The 21,213-nt window shown below is 34.5% G+C and overlaps 1 protein-coding gene across 7 annotated transcripts in view; it reads right to left on the bottom strand.

The window, feature by feature from the left end:
- Positions 1 to 21,213, bottom strand: part of pcdh17 (protocadherin 17) — a 58,958-nt gene that overhangs the window by 36,952 nt on the left and 793 nt on the right. For 2 of the 7 annotated variants that reach the window (XM_088603060.1, XM_088603067.1), the window contains exons 2-3: positions 17,862 to 20,669; positions 2,869 to 2,919 (exon numbers count right to left, since the gene is read on the bottom strand). In XM_088603060.1, the coding sequence (XP_088459186.1) occupies positions 2,869 to 2,919; positions 17,862 to 20,345 (2,535 nt within the window). In that variant the 5' untranslated portion in view covers positions 20,346 to 20,669. The remainder of the gene's footprint in view (positions 1 to 2,868; positions 2,920 to 17,861; positions 20,670 to 21,213) is intronic. The other 5 variants (XM_088603075.1, XM_088603084.1, XM_088603098.1 and 2 more) reach the window with 3 other exon arrangements.

Here is a 21,213-nt window from a genome sequence, read left to right as displayed (position 1 = left end):
TGAAAAGCATCCCAACAGCTGCTTACAGACTGAGGAATATTTTGTAAATACGCGAAAAATTAAATTTTTAGGATGGAAAAGTCCATAACCATAATGGAACATATGAACAGGTGAAAGCAATCAGTGTATGCAAACACTTGCATATATACAGTATACACCTTTTTAAAGCAACAATCTCCCAGCTCCAAAACACCTTTTGTTCAATGTTTCCTAAAATAAAAGATTAGAGTTTATATATCTGAGAATTTGTCGGAATACTGATAACATAGATGGTGGCATGCTGTAGCAGGTAAGTCTTTGGACTCATGGCAGGCTGTGAGTTTTAGACATTCCTGTTTTACCTTCAGCAAGGTACTTTTCCTCAGTTGTTTCAGTCCACCCAGCTGTATAAATGTGGACCAGCAGGACTGCTGGGGGAGTAATACCTATGATGGACTGCTGTCCCATCCAGGGTAGGAATCATATGCTCTCTCGTGTGCTTAATGTTATAGAAACCAGGATGAGCTCTGGCCTGATGAGGCGAAGTGGCTCTGGTGTGGACAGTACTTTTTACTGCTGCTGTATTTATGTGTTTAATAATAGTTTTATATGAATTATGCCTTAGAATGAGAGTTCAATTTTAAACCTTAGAAAAATGTCCAGCAGTGTAGCACAGTAAAATAATGTCCTGTATGCAGTAACCTTACAGTAGCACTGTTGGTTAAAAAGCCATACCACAGAGAAATATGTTGCTCAGTGAGAGATTAAATGTGAAATCTTTGTCTACCCACGCCTTTTGGAGTGGGCTTGTAGTCTGCATTTTGGTTGGAGGCTACTAAATTTCCTTGGAAAAGTAATCTTAACAGATATACTGAAAGGTGGTGGTGGGGTGGGAATACTTAAAAACTGAAATACCAATAGAAAATAATATTATAACTGATCTCCATTTACATGTATGTGCCTTAAATATAATTTTACAAGAAGACTTATAATCCCTTAAAATGAAATGAATAAAAGCTTAAATTGGTAGAAAGTACTGAAGCAAGACAGATAAACATTTAAGAAAATGCTATTTGTTTGGCTGGTGCCCTCTTAAAAAACTCTCAGTTGTAATGCTGTAATATCACAAACTAATTAAATAAAATATATTGTCAAAGAGACAAAAAATGAAGATGCATATACAGTATCTCCAACCATAATCTTTAAATATTGCTTTATTTATTGGATAAACTGAATGTTACAGAATGTCACAATTGAGAATTAAGATGATCAAACCCTTAATAAAAAAGATAAATAAACAAAAAGATAATCGAAAAGATCACAGGATTTCTGTTTAAAAATGAAAATGCAATTAGGAAGCTGATTTCCTTCATCTTGGTGCATTATTTTAAGTAGAATGGGCATCTGTTGCCTAATTCAATGGGCAATACCAATATGGTAGGAGCCTGCAAGTCATATGTATTTACAAAGGAACACTGTAGCATCTCTTTAAAAGAGACTTGCTAGCAAGAACATAAATAGAGAGCATAAATAAATTAAAATTAAAAATGTATATTACTACATCTATTCAGCATAGAGCAAATTCATTAGGATACAGAGAAAAAAAGTTTCCTATGCTATTACACTTTTTCCTGCATGCATTTACAAGCCTTGAGAGCACATTTCTAAAAATTGGGTTCAAGAAATACTCCTGTAACTGCTATTCTAACAAACAAGAGACTACAACAGACAATTTTGTCCCAACAGCCAAAGTGCATCCAACATATTTACATCATTTACTAAAGATATGCACTTAGCATGGGCCACACTGTCAATAAAAAGCACATTAAGTAACTATTGAAAGGGCTTCCCTGTCAGTCGGACAGCAGATGGATTCTGTCGTCTGAGTTTTCCTGTCAATTTAATATACTAGGTCATATTAACAGCAGAGCCTTGTCAATAAGGCGGATCTGAATCCTATTAATGGAGTTATCCTGCCAATATAATCGGGTTCATATTTATCGAGCTTTGCAGTGTTTGGAAAAGCTGTGAAATGGGATTATAAGGTTACCCTGTGTACATCTGGCTCTTTGGCATATAAATATTTCAGTAATTTGATCACACAGGCTGAAGAAACACCTGTATTATCACTTTTTGTTCCACCTACAAGACTTTGAGACAAGAGGAGCACTCAGACACATAGTGAACAACACATTTCAGTTTCAAATCAACCCTTGCAGCAATTGTACTGCTGTATTCTGCAAACATTTTTTCACATTTAAATTTAAAATCATTCTCAGCTACTCCACATGGCGTCTTTTGTTTTCAAAATAAAAAAAAATACTTTTATAAACTTCCTTAACTTTATTGTATCAAACCTGATGTTGTTGTTGGATGCAAACATGTTGTAACATTTGAATTTCATTGAAAACATGTTGCTCCTGCCTGTATTTGCTACAGTTGCTTCAGTAAATGAGGCTAAAACCAAGAGCTACTGTAAATGAATGACAGTAATGAGAATTTCACTCGTAATAATGACAAAACAAATTAAAACAACAACACGTTCTGAGCACTGATTGTTCAGAGCATAAGATTAATAAATGTTATGTAGTCAGTACCTCTGACACTAAAATTCTTAAAATAATCAGATATTCAAGTTCATTTCATAATGTTTGGACACAATATATATTTCCAATGTAGATTAAACCTTTATCAACATTATCTATAATGAAATTTTTTTCAAAATTAAAGAAAATATTCTTATTTTTGTGTTTTCTCAGCTCTATATGGAGACAAATACGGCATTTGTTCAAGGCCCTAAAACAGGACTCCTGATATTTAAGCTTTCAAAAATAAAAACTTGCATGCCATGTTAGAAATGTTAACTTTATTAAATTATTACTTACATACCTTAATGGAGTGAACTAAATGCCAGTGGCATTCATTTCCTCTTGCTGGTCCCTAGAAGTAAGTACAATATTTAAAATCAACTTTACTAACTCCCTAAACAATAGATGCAGTCTTGAGTATAGTGGAAGGAATATCTGGTTAGATGAATTAGACAAGAAGGAATCATTTCTCTTAAGCCCCATCCACAAGTCAAAGGACTTTTGTATCCTACAGGCTTATAAATACATATTATATGTTTCTGAAAATTAAATATCAGTACAATATGTTAGTAGCTCTTCACATGAGAGGTTAAATTTCCCATTTTTCAATTCTGTATGACCCGAAACAGGATTTTTAAACACCTAATTAATAAATGACAAATGGAGCATTAAAAAAGTCTTATTGACCTAGTAGTAACTGACAGTAATCTTACTAAGGATTAATAACATGCTTAATAGCAAAACCCATAATGTTCACAGATATGTTTTAGTAATTAACAATTTAGTGATAATAGCTTGAATGTTATGCATGTGTAAATGGTCACTATCAACCCCTAAACTAAGGTTTACTAACAAAACATAATTGTTTAACATAGTCTTGGAATAGCACACCAGAAAAACATATTCTTGCTTGGAACTGGAAAAATAGTCCAAAATATTAAAGCAAAAAAGACTCATTATCATTCATCTTGGAACAAAGTATTTGAAGTGTAAAACTGATGGCATAAGCAGAGAAAACAAAAGGCTTTCATAATTTGCATTGCAAAGGAGAACAAATCTAAAACAATAGTATTAATCTCCACCCTTATGTGGCTGGGAGTGCAAATAACACAAACTTCTTTTTGAAAGCTGTTTCAAATGAAGAATGTTGCATTTATGTCAAATAAAAATTGATAGACAAAAATATAACCCAGGCAAAGAAATAATAAAATGAAAATATCCTAGAAAATTCAGAATATATACAATATTCCACTTGTATCAAACTATATGTAAGGTTCACAATTAAGAAGAATGATATTAAGAAGAATGATATCCATGCAGTGCTCTTTAAGAAAATAGATTAATAATATACATTTATATATTTATACTCTAAATGTATAGAGTTCCTTTAAGAAAAAAAAAGATTTACAGATAACTTTAACAAGGATACATACTTTCTGGAGTTGAAATTACTGGTAAAGAAAGATAAAATCATACTGTGGATCATACATTTGGATGAGATTGTACTGAATGCTCAGCAGAAGAGCTAACAGAACCTAAATATTAAACTAATGATGAGGCTAGTAATAGGGTGAATCTGTATCTGAATTATTCACAAAATAAGAATTATGAAATAGATAAGAGAGTAAAAAGACCAAGGGGGAAATATATGAGTGGGGACAACTCCCACTATACTATGGAAATAATACTTCAAAGCTCATAGCTTATTTGTTTAAATATGTGGTACACTTGAACATCTATTATTCACTTTCAACAGAACTGACATGCTAAAGCCCTATATGCCCTTTCTTATAACACATCATTGAACAGTTGAAAAATGAAACTCCCCTTTGTTTATTGTGCAGAGGAAAAAGACATAAACATCTAGTTTGAGCTTCAGAATGTTTATTTCATTAGTGTAGCCACATAGATAGCACCACAGAGTATTTAGCTATGTCTTAGTCTCAAATTTAAAATAAGAAAAAACAATTACATGTTTGTCACTGAATTTTCGTGGTCTTGGGTAAACAACTAACATAGCACAATTCATTGTTCTCAGCCATCTTACACCCAGAAGTTTACACCTAGGGAGATTAAGGTAATAGATACTATACTTGTTTCTGATTCCTGGGAATAAGCTCTTTAGTCTTCTAGACCACATTGTCCATTGCTTTTCAGAAGCATAAGCATGAATTTGTTTGGTAAGTTACTCAAATATAATGTATAATTCAGATAATATAAACCAGGTTTGAACCAGGTTTTATTTCCTTTTGAACAAAGTAACCAGCTCCAACGTCTTGAAATATCCTGTCCTTCAGCCTGTTGGAATTTAAAAAGTACTTTTCAATTCTATGTGTAAATTAGTCTGTTAAAATATTCATAAATATACTATATATATATATGGTCTTCATCAATACCAGTAAAAAAAATGAATACCTTATCCACTGTCTTACAATGAGAGCAAGAAAAGAATAATACATAATATTTAATAAGAAACATAATATACCATATAATATAATTTATATAACAATATAATAATTTTACTATTTATTATTTTTTATAATTTATATTATTTCATATAAAGCTTTTACATATTTACTAATTTTTCAACAAGTATGTTTTAAGTGTCAATGATAAACATTTTGGAAAATATCACCAGAATTCCCTGTAAAATAATAATCTATTGCATTTCGTTCTGAATTACCTGAAAAGACCAAAGTCTTACTTTTTTATCACTGGAATAGAGGTATATTTGTAGATGAACTACAGGAGGTTACTTGTATTCTAGGGCAAAAAATAAAAGTATCTCAAAAATAAAAGTTTTAATACTTTATTTTCAACAATTTAACAAAAAAATTTCACATCTTCATCTTCACTCTTCAATAGTCATTATGCCCCAAAGGAAGTAGCATAGGTCATTATTTCATACCTTATCAAAAAGATATACATGTAGACAGGTTTATTTAGTGATGTTTGAGAAAGTCATCGTGAAGAAATTATTTTATACAATTAAAAGGAGAGTTTAGCACAAAAGCAAGGTAATCTCAGAACAACACTATTTTAGGAAGTTTAGGAGCAGCAGTCTTTCTTTTCTAAAAGTAAAGCGAAATGAAATGGAAAAAAAAAGGCTATTTCCAAATGTGCAGTATACCTTAAGGCATAAAAACAGCTCTTTAAGTGTTCTGCAAAAGTGTCACAGCACAGAATGCCAGTTTAACGATTGCAGCCTAGAAAAGCTGTTTGATTTTGAACCCTTTCAAAATGTGCTGAAAGACAGTATTCAAAATATTTCATAGTATATAAAGGACGATTATTGTGACATCGATCCCCAGATCTTTCAAAGATTTTCAAGTTGCCCTAATCAGGATTTTGTGAAAAAGTATTGCTACACACTGTGACTCGGCAGAACAGGCACTGGGAAGAGTACTTACAGTATAATGATGATTCAAAGAAGTTAACTCTAAATGAGTAAGGTCAGTCTATATAAAGTAAGTTTAGTCTTTATTTGACTCATGCAAATAAGAAATCATGCAAATAAGAAAATGATTTGCAGTGGCAGACAATTCCCGAAAACTACATTTATACTCCCTTCATGTAATATGCTGATATATTGACATGCATTACAGTATTATCAACTTATTTAGCTGACACCTTCATTCAAAGCAAATTATTACTGTATATCTATTGAAATATTTGGACATTTTCTGTCACAATCAGAATGACATTTCTTGCTCAAAGGTACATGTGTCTGCATATGCATATGATCATATATATAGTACACAGATTAACTCATGTACTGTACATACAAAATATTATTTCAGAGAATTCTGTAGAGTAAGACTCATAGCCTTCATTTTTCTTGATTATGTCTCATGGAGCACAAAATAGAGCTGCACACAACATTTACCTTTATATGTGAGGAGTGAAACCTGCAGAGACTAAAGTGACAGAAGAATGAGTGAGTTACAGCACTGTTGAAAGGTCATGCAGGAAGTACAGAGCCATTACAAAAAATGAACTCGACAAGTGGGCCACACTGTACTGTTACAGAACACTGAGCGGCATTGTTTATTGTAATGGGTATATCACTGAGAGTCTTTTCTGACAAAACCAGTACAATTCTCTCCTGTAATTACTGACTTATCCTCAAGACAGTATAATCATAGCTATATTGTTCACTGCTTACCTGAATTAGTTGGAATTTTGTGTGTTAAGAAGGGAGAAAGATTAGCAAACACTGTGCATCATCAGATGATATATAAATCAGAAAAGATATTCAAATTGAATGGATGTCCCATTATACAAATACTTAAGGTAATGCATTAGAAATTAAACACCAGATATTTGAACTGTGTTGAAAATAAAACAGCTACTCAGTTTTTGGTTTTACTACAATATCATTTTCTTGTTAAATAATTTTTCAAGATCCGTTTGAAAAATACATTTTAAAAGAACACTGACTGCTCAAAGATTATGGGGAGCAATTTTAGCTGACATCAGTTGCAGATCCTTAAAATGGTGTCTTTTGTCAGGGAAAGTATGCAAAATGAATAATTAAAAATCAATAGAAAGACATACAATAACAGGCCAGGCAAAGGCAAACCGTGCTGCTGGGATTGCATGCACTTGAGTCGGCCCTGGTATTCTCATCTTGCTACTTAACAGCAATCTCTGGGATTCCCCCTATTTGCCAGGGCACCTGTAAACTTGTAGTTTTGTCAGTGAGAGCTGCAGCCTTTCCTTTCAATCACTGCTAGCTCCCATGCAGTTACTGTGAGGCTCAGGGTGTGAGATATAGTAGCTTGCTCTCACAAGTGGAAATTCAGAGGAAATGTTTTGCTGTCCTCACCCCATCTCGTCCCTTCCCACCCCCCATGTTAGTATGATTGCTAATTTTAAACTGGAAGTGTAAAAAGAGAACTATTTGGAGGGGAAAGAATAAATACCCTTACATAAGATTGAAAAATGCTGTAGACCTGTAGAATTTAGACTGTGAGAGCTATTTTTTTATTCTTGCCCTGACCATTGTAAATATGCATTTAAAATATTTAAATACATGTTCTGTGTTTGTTTTGACATTTATAGTAGAGGTATAAACAGGGCTGTATGTGGATTATAAAAGGCATAAAAAAAGATTGTATTCAGAGGATGGTTGTGCAGCTCATTCCAGGAGGACCTGTCCATTAAATATACTCATTTCGAAAACTTCACAAAATTGTGCTGATTTCTCGCATCACTACAGACCAGTGGAAAGACTTTTGTATTCAGAAACAATCTATTCAGAAGACAAGAAAACCTGTTTGTTGTTTGACAGCTAAAACTGTATAAATCTTAAATGATTAACTTTGAAAGAATACTACACAGTATCAGCTAACATTATGAAATGTGTCTGTATTTTTTGCAGCAATGAACTCTTCCAACTTAGTCAAAACCAGGTTATCACTGTAAAGGTGTTTTTGATTGGAGGGATTTAGTCTGCATTTATTAAATTAATTTAATTTACAGTATATAGTGCTTTTCAACCAAAAAGTTACATGAATATTTACATACAGTATAGTATAGGACCCACATCATGTGCCCCTAAAGTGCATATCCACCTCGGTGGTGCATGATGGTTATTATGAATGCCAATAACAATATCAATATGAGGTAATCTTTGTATCTTGAAAAAGATAAAAATAAATATATTTCTTAAACACAAAAAATACTGTGCATATTCACACACAAGCTTCTTGTTCCTGTACATTAAATATACACTGTACTTTCATCACACTTTTGAAATCGCTAAATAAAAGGTCTTACAAATTGAAATATACCATGTTTCCCTTGGATACAAATTTTGTTTAGCTTTTATATTTATCCAAGCAATGACATAGAGCCTTTCTATGTAAGTTTATTGAGGTAGCAAACCCCAGTTGATACACTACGTTTGTTGAACTATAATGTACAATACATTAGACTTTCAATGCTGACAAAAAAAAAGCTCCCATCTACAAAATGATCTGCAAAAAAGTACTCTTCTTTTTTATAAAGGTGTTGTGAATGTTCAAAAACCTTGTGTAAAAAATGCATTACAAAAAAGAATGTGTTAATAGTTCAGTGGGACATAAAATGCCCCAAGAACGTATTGACACAGCAAAGTCAAAACTACTTTTGCGTTACATTCTATCTGCATTTGTGATATTAAGACTAGTATGTATAAGTACACAACACTGTATGTTTCATTTCTGAGTAATTGCATGCATACAATTGATCAAATAAAAACTAAAAAAATACTTTGTGATTTCAAGAGACTATAATAATAACAATAATAGCTTACACTTATATAGCGCTTTTCTGAACACTCCACTCAAAGTGCTTTACAGGTAATGGGGACTCCCCCTCCACCACCACCAATGTGTAGCCCCACCTGGATGATGCGACGGCAGCCATAGTGCGCCAGAACACTCACAACACATCAGCTATCAGTGGGGAGGAGAGCAGAGTAATGAAGCCAGTTCATAGATGGGGATTATTAGGAGGCCATGATTGGTAAGAGCCAATGTAACATTTGGCCAGGACACCAGGGTTACACCAGGGTTACACCCCTACTCTTTGAGAGAAACACCCTAGGATTTTTAATGACCACAGAGAATCAGGACCTCAGTTTTACATCATAAGTTATGGTAAACTTTTACTTTAAATTTCAGATTGTACAAGGCGGTTACTGGTTGTATATACAGTACTTTTGTGGTAATAACTACATGACGGCTGTGGCTTATTGTGTAATAATTTGAGAATCTTTGCCAAGTAGCCTATTTTATGATCATTTGGGGTCCTTAGCTCTTAGCTGTTCTTGGAGTTTTCATAATTCAATTTTTTTCTTCAACATGTAAAATGTATGCTAAAATGGATTTAAATCTGCAGATTGACTTTACAAGTCTAGGATTTTACACTTAGTTGCACTGGCCATATGTTTCTTTTTTCATTGCTGCATAGTACCCAATAAGAAAGAAACCATTTTCTTCTACATAAACTGACAAAATGTTTCTGTATGCCACAAAATGTATTATTTTGCTGCCACCATTAGTTACATTATTAATAGTGAGCCCAGTTCCAGTGGCAACTATGCATACTCAGGGCATGGCATTAACGTCACCATGCTTCACAGATGAGGTGGTGTTCTCCGGCGATTCTGCAGTTGCTTTACTTATCCACACTTTAACCTTTCTGTCATGTTGGTATACAGTAGTTTTATCTTGGTCTCATCTTTCCAAAAACACCGTTCCAAAATCTTTCCTGTCTCGTCTTTGCACTTTCAATTCTAATCCACCTTTTCTGTTCTCATTGCTCATGAGAGGTTTACTTCTTGTGATATAACCCTTATAATTTTTCTGTCTCAATCTGTGGAATTGAATAGCTTCCCCCCTGCACTCTGGAATTTATGGGTGATTTGACCGACAGTTGTTTTAGGGGTTTCCTTGATAGCTCTGATATTTTTTCCGTCAACAAAATAAAGATGTTTTTTCTTGCATGGTCTATTTTTGGCTGATTGGTAATTATACCTATTGTTTCTTTCCTCAGTATATTGTTGATTTAGATATGCCCAATTTGTGTACTATGGGTCTGATTAAGCTATTCTTTTCTTTCATCTTCACAATTGCCTGTTTTCTGTTAAAAACAAGACTTTGGTTTCATTTTGAGATTTGACTATTGACTCCAGATACTGAAGTCAAACCATAACAGTTTGATAGAATGGATGTTCACAGTGCGTTTGTGAGTGTGTATTACCTGACCAACAAGAGACAACTATCAGCCACTTCTCCCAAAATTTTTACTTTTTCAAAGTAATGAGGTTCAAAACTATTAATGTTTTAAGTGACCCAGGAAGGTGGAACTGAATTAAATTTATTAGAAACACAATTCTTAGTTGTTGTACTTATTACTCATATTTCTTTTTTCAGCAGAAATTATTATTAATATTTAAAAACCCTCCTTATACTTTGCTGTCCCAATACTTTTGGAGGACAATAAATAATCAGCAAGCATCATTTTTATTGTTTTACATTTTGTCAGTAAAATTTAAATGTGCCTTGATTTTCAGACCTGTGATTACAAAAATAAACAGCACCATATGCCATGCCAGTAGTGTCTACACAGGAAATCATCCTACAGGGAATGAAACTGGTCATTCTGCAGAGGTGTGATCACCAATTTTCTTTGCTGTGCATTACAGTTATCCTTTAATTGATGAAACACTTCCAGATCCCAATGTGCTGATGGAGTGTGGTCATACCAGCTTCACAGTATTCAACAGTCACTTATAATTGTGCCGAGGATGCACAGGAGCAGAAGTACTATCACAAAAGCTTTAGAATGAAACAACTACTCTCAGAGGAAAAAATCAACCACAATGTACACCTATTAAATAAGTTGACCTTCTTTTCAAGCATGGCGTTAATATTAAGAATATTCTACACTTCACTTGTCTGCTTCTTGAGTTTGAGTTTTCAGTCACACAGTGGTTGACATTTCCTTGTGAAGGTATTCTACTGCTGAAATTTGAATTCAGCATAAATGTAACCCTTTTCTCTGGAAAGTCTGGGAAATGAAGAGAAAAAGAGGTCTTTGAAAGAAATAATTGCAGGAAGTTTTGACTGTATTCAGACAAGCAATTTTCCTTGTTTGACAGATTTTAGGAAATAAATATTTAAATAGTAAAACCTGTAGCTACAAAACACCAAATTTTCCATTTTCATGTATTTAGGATTTAAAGAAGTATTGCATATAAATGATAAAACTACTACAATAACAAAAGCTGGTCATATTGTTTAATCCACAGTAACAAAATAATGTTTTTAACCCTTGCATTAGCAATCTATAGTTTCAAGCTAAGCTGTCTGTGTCTGCTCAGGCTTAAGAAGTTTAATTCTTCAGGCAAATAATCTTTTCCCAGTCAAGCGTGTTAACTCTTTTACTTGCAGGCTGTGTTTAAGGTAACCTACCAGTGTAGTGAATAACTAAAAAGAAGAAAGTAGCAGCCTGTGTGATATGTAAGGGGTTTTGCACTAACAGTAGCAAACTGCAGTGCTTGAGCAGGTATGAGTTTTACAGTATCTGGAGGGTAAATGCAGACAATACAAAAAAAAAGTGATCTGAGCATGGGGTTGTGTCACTGTACAAGCTGGAAAGGTACTGAAAAATGACAGACCAAAAAGAAGAAATTAATAAGTATTGTCAAAACTAGTTCCAACTGCTATGCATGGGCCTTCAAGATATAAAATACTTTATAAGAACCCCTTAAATGAATGTAGTTTTTGTGCATCTGCAAAGTACTTGAAGGAGACTGTATCTTGCTATAAAGAAAATCAAGTCTTTAAGTCCACAAAAATTGTATATCTACCCTGCCATTTTTCACCAAGGTTTTTTAAACCTTGCATGAGCATCATATCAAGAACATATCAATAATTCATACATAAAACTGAAGACTCCTGTTAATTAGATAATATAACTATGCTATTAACTCTATGAGCATGTGTGCAACCAAATGAATTACAGATTGAGATCTTAAAGATTTTTCCCCCCTATCAATGCAATTTTGCCAAATAATGTCTTCATTATCAAATTATATTTAGATAGCCTGGCTACAGGTTTTTATGTGCACACATGCAGGGAAGGGGTCTCTCTTGCTAATCACACAAAGGAATTTTGAAATATTTTTAACTTTATAGAATTCAAAACAGTATACTGCCATTTAGACACATTAGCACTGCATTTATGTGTGAACAATTATATTATTAATGAACATGAGATCCATTAGTACATTAATTCAAAGACAAATATCTGCTCATAATTAGGCAGAAAATAAATTATTTTTATCAATTTCATTTTTTTCAGCAAGCATTTTTCAACCCAAAGAATCCCAAGGCACTGTACACTTAAGAAGGAATTCACAATAGCATTCGCTATTGATGTGCGGTACCCACCTGGGTCACAAAAACAGCCATTGTACACCAGCAGCTACAACACAACAGATCACATAGAGAGGTTACGCTTAGAGAAATTACTTCACCAACTAAATTAAGTTGAAAGTTTAGTGAGACCAGATTGTGCAACCTCAAAGTGTAATTTAGCCATGACACCAGGGTTAACACCCCAGCTCTTTCAAATGTACCATGGGATCTTTAACTAGCAAATAGTCATGACCTCAGTTTAACATCTCATCTGAAGGATGGCACCTCCTACAGCCAGTGTCCCATAAGTCATAATCTTATGAGCGGCGCAATGAGATCTTTAATGACCAAGTATTCAGGAACGTGGTTTAATAGGTTAAAGTGATTCTTTTTAACATGACGTACATAGTGTAACAAACTGGAGAGGAGATTTTAATTAAAATGCTAAAATAGTAATAAAAGCTGCCAGGTCAAATGTCCTAGTAAGATAATGAATTAACCTGTTGTGCCATCTACTACATCTTTATTGACACTTCTGATTAGAAAATAATTATAATCTTACACATTTAGCCCAGGTGAATGAATAAAAAAACTTGTGAGAAACCTGAAGAAATTACAAAAAGCGGGATCTCTCCTAGACACAACTATGTTAATGCTCTCTAGAATTTAAAATCATCAGAAATCTCTAGAGTAGAGAATTATACAGGGATAAACAACACAGTTAATTATTTATAATCCTTACATGGACTTCTAGAAATGTCTATAAATAATGTATGGATGTCCACAAATGCCTATAAATATCTAAATAGTGCTAAAAACACCAAGAGACTTTCTATCCATATATGTCTGCATATTTCTATCATAGTTCAGGTGGGTAGCTGCGTCAGCATGCATAGGCTGCAAAGGAACAAGTAATAGGTTTATTCCATGCTGAAAAAAGAAGAAAGAGAACACAACGTTTCGGCCGTGGAGCCTTCTTCAGGTGTCAGGTGTCACCTGAGGAAGGCTCCACAGCCGAAACGTTGTGCTCTCTTTCTTCTTTTTTCAGCATGGAATAAACCTATTACTTGTTCCATATTTCTATCATGATTTCATAATCTTTACATATTGGCTAATTCAGAAATTTTATATCCAATTACTCAGTACCTGAAGGCAAAAAACATTTATATTACTGCAATTCAAAAGAAAGAGGTCTTTAAGCACATTGCATTTTCTAAAGAAAAACAACTTCTAAAGGAAAATAAATTAACATTCAAAATAACAAACGAATGATCACACGTTAAGCTTTATCCCATCAGCATATAAATAAAGAAATGCATCTTAATCAACATGGCTGATTTTGGATATATCAGAATAAAAAGCAGTTTGGATAAAACAAAATTTAAAATATTCATATGCAGTTTATTTAATGAAAGTTGTGTTTGTTGTTGTTTTTATTCTCAACCTGCACTAAATTTCTAAGTTTTATTACAGCTGAACAAGACACAACACAATTTGGAAACATTTACAAAATGCAATTATTTCTTAATAACCCTGTAAAAACAGTAATATTTGTATTCAGTCTGCAATACAGAGGTGCATAAATGAAAATAAAAAAGTCAGATAACATAAAAGAAATCATAGAATTATAAGCAAAACGTATGCTATTTCATAGTTATAGATTGTATTATATCTTATTACCAGCACATGTCCACAAAAATTAACCATTTCTGAATGTATCCTCATTAAATATTAAAGAAATACATCCACACAATGTACAAAAACATCTTAAAATAATCAGTTCATACTTGGTATGAATGATATATAATCCACTTATGATCCATCTAGAATAATTCATGGCAGTAGGAGATCGTTGGATCAGTTTGCTACAAAAAAGAAACAAGCTAAATGGGGAGAAAGTCCTCCTTTCATTTGTAAATTTCTTATGTTGTTCCAAACAAATATACATACTGTATAATGTAAGAAACCTGCTTTCAACAAGTTTCAGAAAAATATAAATATCAATCTAGGAATTTAAGCTAGGAAAATAATTAAAAATCCCACTTTCATACTTTTATTATATTATGTTCTACTATTTCAACATCTTTCAACATAAATGTCAATCTTAAAGTTTCTCAACTTGAGGTTTCTCTGAAATGAATATAAAGAAACCCTCTAGAACAAATCTGAACGCTGTCACTCTAGATGCTCATTGGGAGTGTGAGAGTATTTTCAATAAAATACATCTACAATGATACTGTATATTACAGGTCTGGAACTGTAAATACCAGTAAGTCTGCTCTATGTTATCCACCATTACTACTGGCTCCTGGCACAGTTATTTTGCTTAAAACATACTGCTGCTCCCATACTTAACCCTACATTTGGGGAAAAGGTGAAATGTAGAAAAGACCTTATCTTCATCACATTCTGCACAACACAAAAAAACATTCTCATTGAAATTAATTGCTTTGTGAAGCGGCAATTGTATAGTAGACCTGAGGCAATATATGCCTTTAAACCCACAAAAGGCAGACTTTTGTCTTGGTGCCGCTGACCTTTATAAATGGTTTGTGGTGAGCCCACCTTGTGAATTACTGGCCTGTCTGACTGTGTGACCTTGTGCAAATCAATTGACCTATCTGTACCTGTGCCAGCCCTGACTGATAAATGGGACAGATTCAATATTACACTGAAACTAAAATGTCTCTTTTCAGTTGAAATATCCAGGATTTAGTGGTTTCAAACAGCTAGACCAAAAGTACACTTTTGCCTATAATACACAGTGAAATGTGGAAGTAAAACCAGTTAGGAAACTCGGCTATACCTTGAATCGCTTAATCACACGTTACATGCCTGTCAATTATGAAACACTTTCAACAGGATGAATGCATGCATGATATAAAAGGAGTGTGCAGCATACCACTCCCCTGTTGTAAGTCCTCCTTTTCTTCTGTACTGACCATGTAACAACCATAAGGAAGACTAACTCCACCTAGAGGAGAATAAGTAATCTCGTTTTGGTTTTAACAGACACTCACAGTTACAAATGTGATTTGCAGGGACTGGAGTAGAGTTTTACTAATGTTTTGAACGTTAAAGGGAATAATGTGCTTCTTTTTCATGTTTTTTAGAATTCTTTCTTGTATTTTAGCATACCTTGGTTGTTTCTGCTTTAGGCCATAAGTATATACAGTAATAAGTACACAATTCTCGACTGCTTTAATGAAAAAAAGAACTTGTAAGGATGATATATCTTGCTGTGCTCACTATTTTCAGAACCACCACAACAGATTCATTTTAACCTTGATTCAACCATAAGTAATATTCATTAATGCTTTAAGCTGAATTAACTTGCCTTTATTTGCTATTCAATAATTCTTTACGAATCAAATTGCAATTTTTGTTTCACCAAGCTGAAACATCACATGGGATGCAGCATTTAACATTTTTTTTTTATTTGAAATGCAGCCAGCAGATAAACTTCTGGACTGCTATAAAATGTCATTATTGGTTCAGTAATGTTGCATGTACTGTTAGGCTCATAAAAGGCTTAAGGTGACCTTGTGCAGCAGCTTTTTTTCTGCAGTTAATGATAGATACAGCCACACTAGATCAATAAAGGGAATTCTGTCTTTGTTTCCTGCCATATTCCAATAACCACTCTGCAAAGATTTAGGTTACCCACTTCAGCACCTGACAGAAAATAGTTTTTGTCATTGGAAATGTGATACTGGGTATCTTCCTACATTGTTTCTTGTAAATAATAGAATACACATGTTCAATAAATAGAGGGAATCCATAGTGGTGTGCTAAGAATAATGTTTTTTGCACCATGTAAATGAGAAGACCACAAACACGTAATGTGAACTTCAGATATTTGTAAAGGGTTTTTGTTACATCAACATTCAAACAAGATCTTCCAATAGTGTTAAAATACTTTGCTCTTTAATAAAGATTCTCCAATAACCAATTTGTTGATAAAAAGTATATGCGACAAGACTTTTTAAATACTTTTTACATCACGTACACTCTCGGAAATGTATATTTCCGCTATTCCCAATTCTTTGAAAAAAATATTGTTGGGCTTCTGGGTTAGGCTCTGGTTTGTTGTAACCTTTATCTGAAATGAGTAACTATCTGAAAATAAATGGATGAATGGATATTGTTTGGAAATGAGAATTTTCTGATTCAGAGAGATACAAAATTTACAGAAAAGAATGTTGGTTTAGAACGTTTACAAGTTAGAAGCTTTAAAATATGCTCTTAAAAGTTCTGAATTCTCTGTGACTCACGTTCATAATTTTTCAAAACAACAAATGAACACACATTACAATAACTACAAATAAAACCATCGTGGGAAAGTTTGTGCTAAAGAATAACTAGCTACATGTAAATACAGCAGGACTGTGGTGTTTGCCAATACTAATCTAGCAGGTTGCATATGTACACCTGGATGTATTCTGCGGTTTAAGTCGGACTTTAGCCTTGTCTGACATGACAGATTTCGAATTGCTTAAAACAGGCTTAGCACAACAGATACGCAGTGGTTGTCAACGGCTTAGTGAAATCGCTCCTCACAAAGAGGTATTAGGAATGTGGAAAACAAGTAAACCCTTTTGGCTTCTAAGAAAAATCTGAGCACCTATTAGTTTTGAAGGATATTTGGGTAATTTGCCGTCTTTTAAATTAAAACAGCTAAAACGTAATGTTAACTCATAAATTAGGATGTATTCATCATATAAATATCTCAACAAATGTTTTGTTGAAAGAATATTTTCAATTAAAAACGAGGAGTAATAAGTATAAAATAAAAACATAATAAGTAGCATTCGCCATCATTTTAAGTGCATAGATACTGATAATCTTTTTAATACTTTCAAGAATTCAGAAAATACTTAAAATCATTGTTTCTAGCCTTCTCTGAAACACTTAAGTCTTATGTTAAAAATAGAAATCTTACTGATACAGTAGTATCTCAACAAATACAGAGCAGATTAATCTTGGCATTGATGTAAGCACATTATACGTATTTATAAAACCTATAATAATTATGAGAATTATTACTTCAGTAAAAACATGAAAGCACATCCCTGGATCACAAACAAATTGCAAAGAGACATTGGTTTCTGAACAGAACACCAATTAATCTTTTACCTCTCTTAGTTACAGAGTGGTCAGTGTATATACTGTATAATGACCTCAGTAATACTTAAAAAATAAATCTAAATTTTTGAAAAAAAAGATCGCCTATTATATGTAAAGACTGTCTGACTCTTCATTTTGCAGCAGACAATGTATTCTAAATTGCACTGTTACTTTTAAAAAATGTTTGCATATGGAAGTGGAATAAAAAATTGCTGAATTAAGAAGTTAAAAGACAGATATAAATTGTGTTTCCTACCTGAATAATTGACATCCTATTTACTGGAGTCTCAGTTGTATTAGTTGCAGGCCCTGTGAAGCTGGTATGACAGCCAACATGCCCTTGAGGAACAGTCAAGTTGTTAGAGGTGGGCTTGAGATACATGACCTCTGACCTAGGAGAGCTGAGGGGTAGTCTTGTCTGGTAATCAAAGTACATGGGGGAAGTTGCAAGTGAAGGACTGCTCACCACATTCATGACATTCATGGCATCCCTCTCTTCGACCTCGCTTTGCACCAGCATGATGTCATTCTTATTAATCTTCTTCTTTTTGCTCTTGCCCAGTTGTGGATGAGAATACTCAGCAATCCTGCAGTTGTAAGTCCTGATCTCTTTGTTTTCTCGTTTGCACTTTACAGCTATGGTAATCATAGCTGCAAGAAGGATAATGGAAATAATACTCAGGGTGACAATCAAAGGCAAAGACATGTCCCAGTGACGTTGCTCCTCATTTATTCTGGGCTCTCCCTCTGGCAGAGATCCAGAATGAGCCTTGATTATCAGTTTTGCTACAGCAGAAAGGGTGGGCTTTCCATGGTCAGTCACTTTAACTATAAGCTCCACAACTGGGGCAACCTCTTCCCAGAAAGGGTGGACTGTCCTGACCTCTCCAGTGACTGAATCCATCTCAAAGAGGTGTTCTTCATTTCCATCAGTAATCTCATAAGTCAGCCGGCCACTTTCTCCATAATCATTGTCCACTGCCCTTACAGTGGTCACAATGTGTCCCACCCCAACATTACGGGGCACATGAAGTTCCGCAGTGTCATTTTGCAGCAGGGGTAAAACAATGACCGGTGCATTATCGTTCACATCTAAAACACTGACCTTAACTGTTGCATTACTTTCCAAATGAGGAGACCCTGAGTCTTTTGCCAAAACTTTAAACTCAAAAAACTTAGTTTGCTCATAGTTAAAAGATCTTAAAGCATATATGGCACCATTTGTGGGATTCACAGACACGTACGTGTAAATTGACACATCTCCTACATGTGATGGTAAAATTGAATAAGAAACAGTGCCATTTTGACCCAAATCTGGATCGTGGGCCAATACTGACCCTAGATACTCCCCTGGGATGTTATTTTCAGGCACCTGCAGAAGATAAACAGGCTTGGTAAAATGTGGTGCGTTGTCATTTTCATCTAAGATTTTCACTGTAAAAGATTTGGTAGAATTCAAAGATGGGATCCCACTGTCTTTGGCCACTATTGTCACATTGTACTCATCCTGAACCTCTCTATCTAAAGGTCTGTCTGTAATTACAGTGTAAAAATTATCATAGTTTTCTTCCAGTTTGAAAGGCACATTGCCCACCACTCGACACTGGAGCTGTCCATTTCTCCCCGCATCTTTGTCAGTTACTCTCACCAGTGCAATGACAGTACCCGGAGGGGCTGCTTCACTTATGGCTCCCTGCCGGACAGAAACAAAGCCTATGATGGGTGAATTGTCATTTTTATCAACTACTTTTACAGTGACTTTACAGTGGCCAGGAATGGGATTGGGCCCCAGATCTTTAGCTTGAACATCAATTTCAATAATTCCATTTTCTTCATAATCAATTTCACCCTGGATCTTTATAACACCAGTTTTAGGGTCAATAGAGAAAAGCTCACGGATCTTGTCTGGTGCATATCCACCAAATGAATAAACCACTTGTCCGTTGCTTCCTTCATCTGGATCTGTAGCATTTAAATCTATCAATACTGTGCCTAAGGGTGCGTTTTCAGGGATCTCTACAGTATAGGAGGGCTGTTCAAACACTGGACTGTTGTCATTAGAATCAATAACTTTAACATTGATTTGCACAGTTCCTGATCTTGGATACTCGCCCCCATCCAAAGCTGTTAATATTAGGGTATGATGGCTCTGTTCCTCCCTGTCTAAAGGTCTCTGAATAACTAATTCAGGAAATTTAGTCCCATCTCCTCTCGATTTCACATCCAGGGAAAATATATTATAATCGTCTCGGGTGATCTGGTATGTCTTTAACCCATTTTCCCCTGAGTCAGGGTCGTGTGCGCTAGTTAGTGGGAAGCGTGTCCCAGGGGCTGCGTTCTCAGAAATGTCAATATCGATCTGATCGGATGGGAAGCTGGGAGAATTATCGTTTATGTCCTGGATTTCCACTTTAATCATACAGATCTCTTTATCGTTCGCAAACACCTCCAAAGAGAGCTGGCACTTGGGGTTTCGTCGACACAGTGTTTCCCTGTCGATTCTCTGCTTAGTATATAGCAGTCCGCTTTCAGGATCCACATCAATAAGATGAGGGGCTGAATTTTCTAAAACGCGAAAGCTGGGTTTCTTGCTTCTTTCTCCAACTCCGAGCCTGGCGTCTTTGGCAATGTTCCCAATCACGGTGCCAGGTCCCTGCTCCTCCGGGACAGAGTAATTTAAGTTTTTCAATGTCAGGGCTTGAGCCCAAAGAAAAAGGAAAAAGAAAACAGAAAGATACATCCCCCTGCGATGTGTTCGCTTATTATTTGAGATATGCTTTAAGTTTCAGACCTGTTGATCTGCTCAGCAAAATTGCAAATCTTCAATGTAATTATCATCGGTCAGATAGTTCTGCTCACTGCAATATATATATATTTGTATCTTTGCTTTGCGATAGAAAAATAGCTTCGTTTTGTTGTTGTTTTTTAATTACAAACGGTGATGTTGTACACCTTTAGAATTTAAATGAAACGCTCTCCTGTTCATCTGAACGCCCAGAAACATCTGTGGTGTAATGGGAAGCCGGTTTCCACAAGAAGAAATAGCTGTAGTGCTTGTGCTCTTCTGAAATACAAAAGAAAACCAAAGATTCCCCAATCAGAGGAAGAAATACACTACAAATCGACTATTTTGTTATGGGTTGCTGTTTTCCTTTCACAGCTGATTCATTTAGAAAACGAATAAAATAAATGTTCTTGATTTGCAAAAGATCGCTTTTACCGACACTACGGCTTTTTGTATCATAAAAAAAGATGTGAGATGTGATTTTCTCCAAGATTGATGAATGCAGCAGGCTGATACATCTTAAATGGTATTATATACTTATTTAGACTACGCATAAGCTAATTTGATGCTACAATTATATAGCTAATTTTACAAGCATGCGAGTTAGTCATCTTAAACAGAAATAGTACGTAATTCTTACAAAATTAAAGATGAACGTTAAAAGCCAAGGTGAAAACGCAAATAAATCTAAGTCTATGGGAAAGATTATTCTACTGCAACCAAATGCTGAACTGTGGCCATCTCATTCTCCTTAAAGCTACAAGAAAATTAATGCACACAAATGTGTTTAATTGAGCTTCCTAAACACTGACAATACAGCATA

This window comes from Lepisosteus platostomus, chromosome 2 (genome assembly GCF_059453375.1).
Source record: "Lepisosteus platostomus isolate fLepPlt1 chromosome 2, fLepPlt1.hap1, whole genome shotgun sequence".
In the NCBI taxonomy this organism is placed as follows: domain Eukaryota; kingdom Metazoa; phylum Chordata; class Actinopteri; order Semionotiformes; family Lepisosteidae; genus Lepisosteus; species Lepisosteus platostomus.
This window is presented reverse-complemented; position numbering and strand designations above follow the sequence as displayed.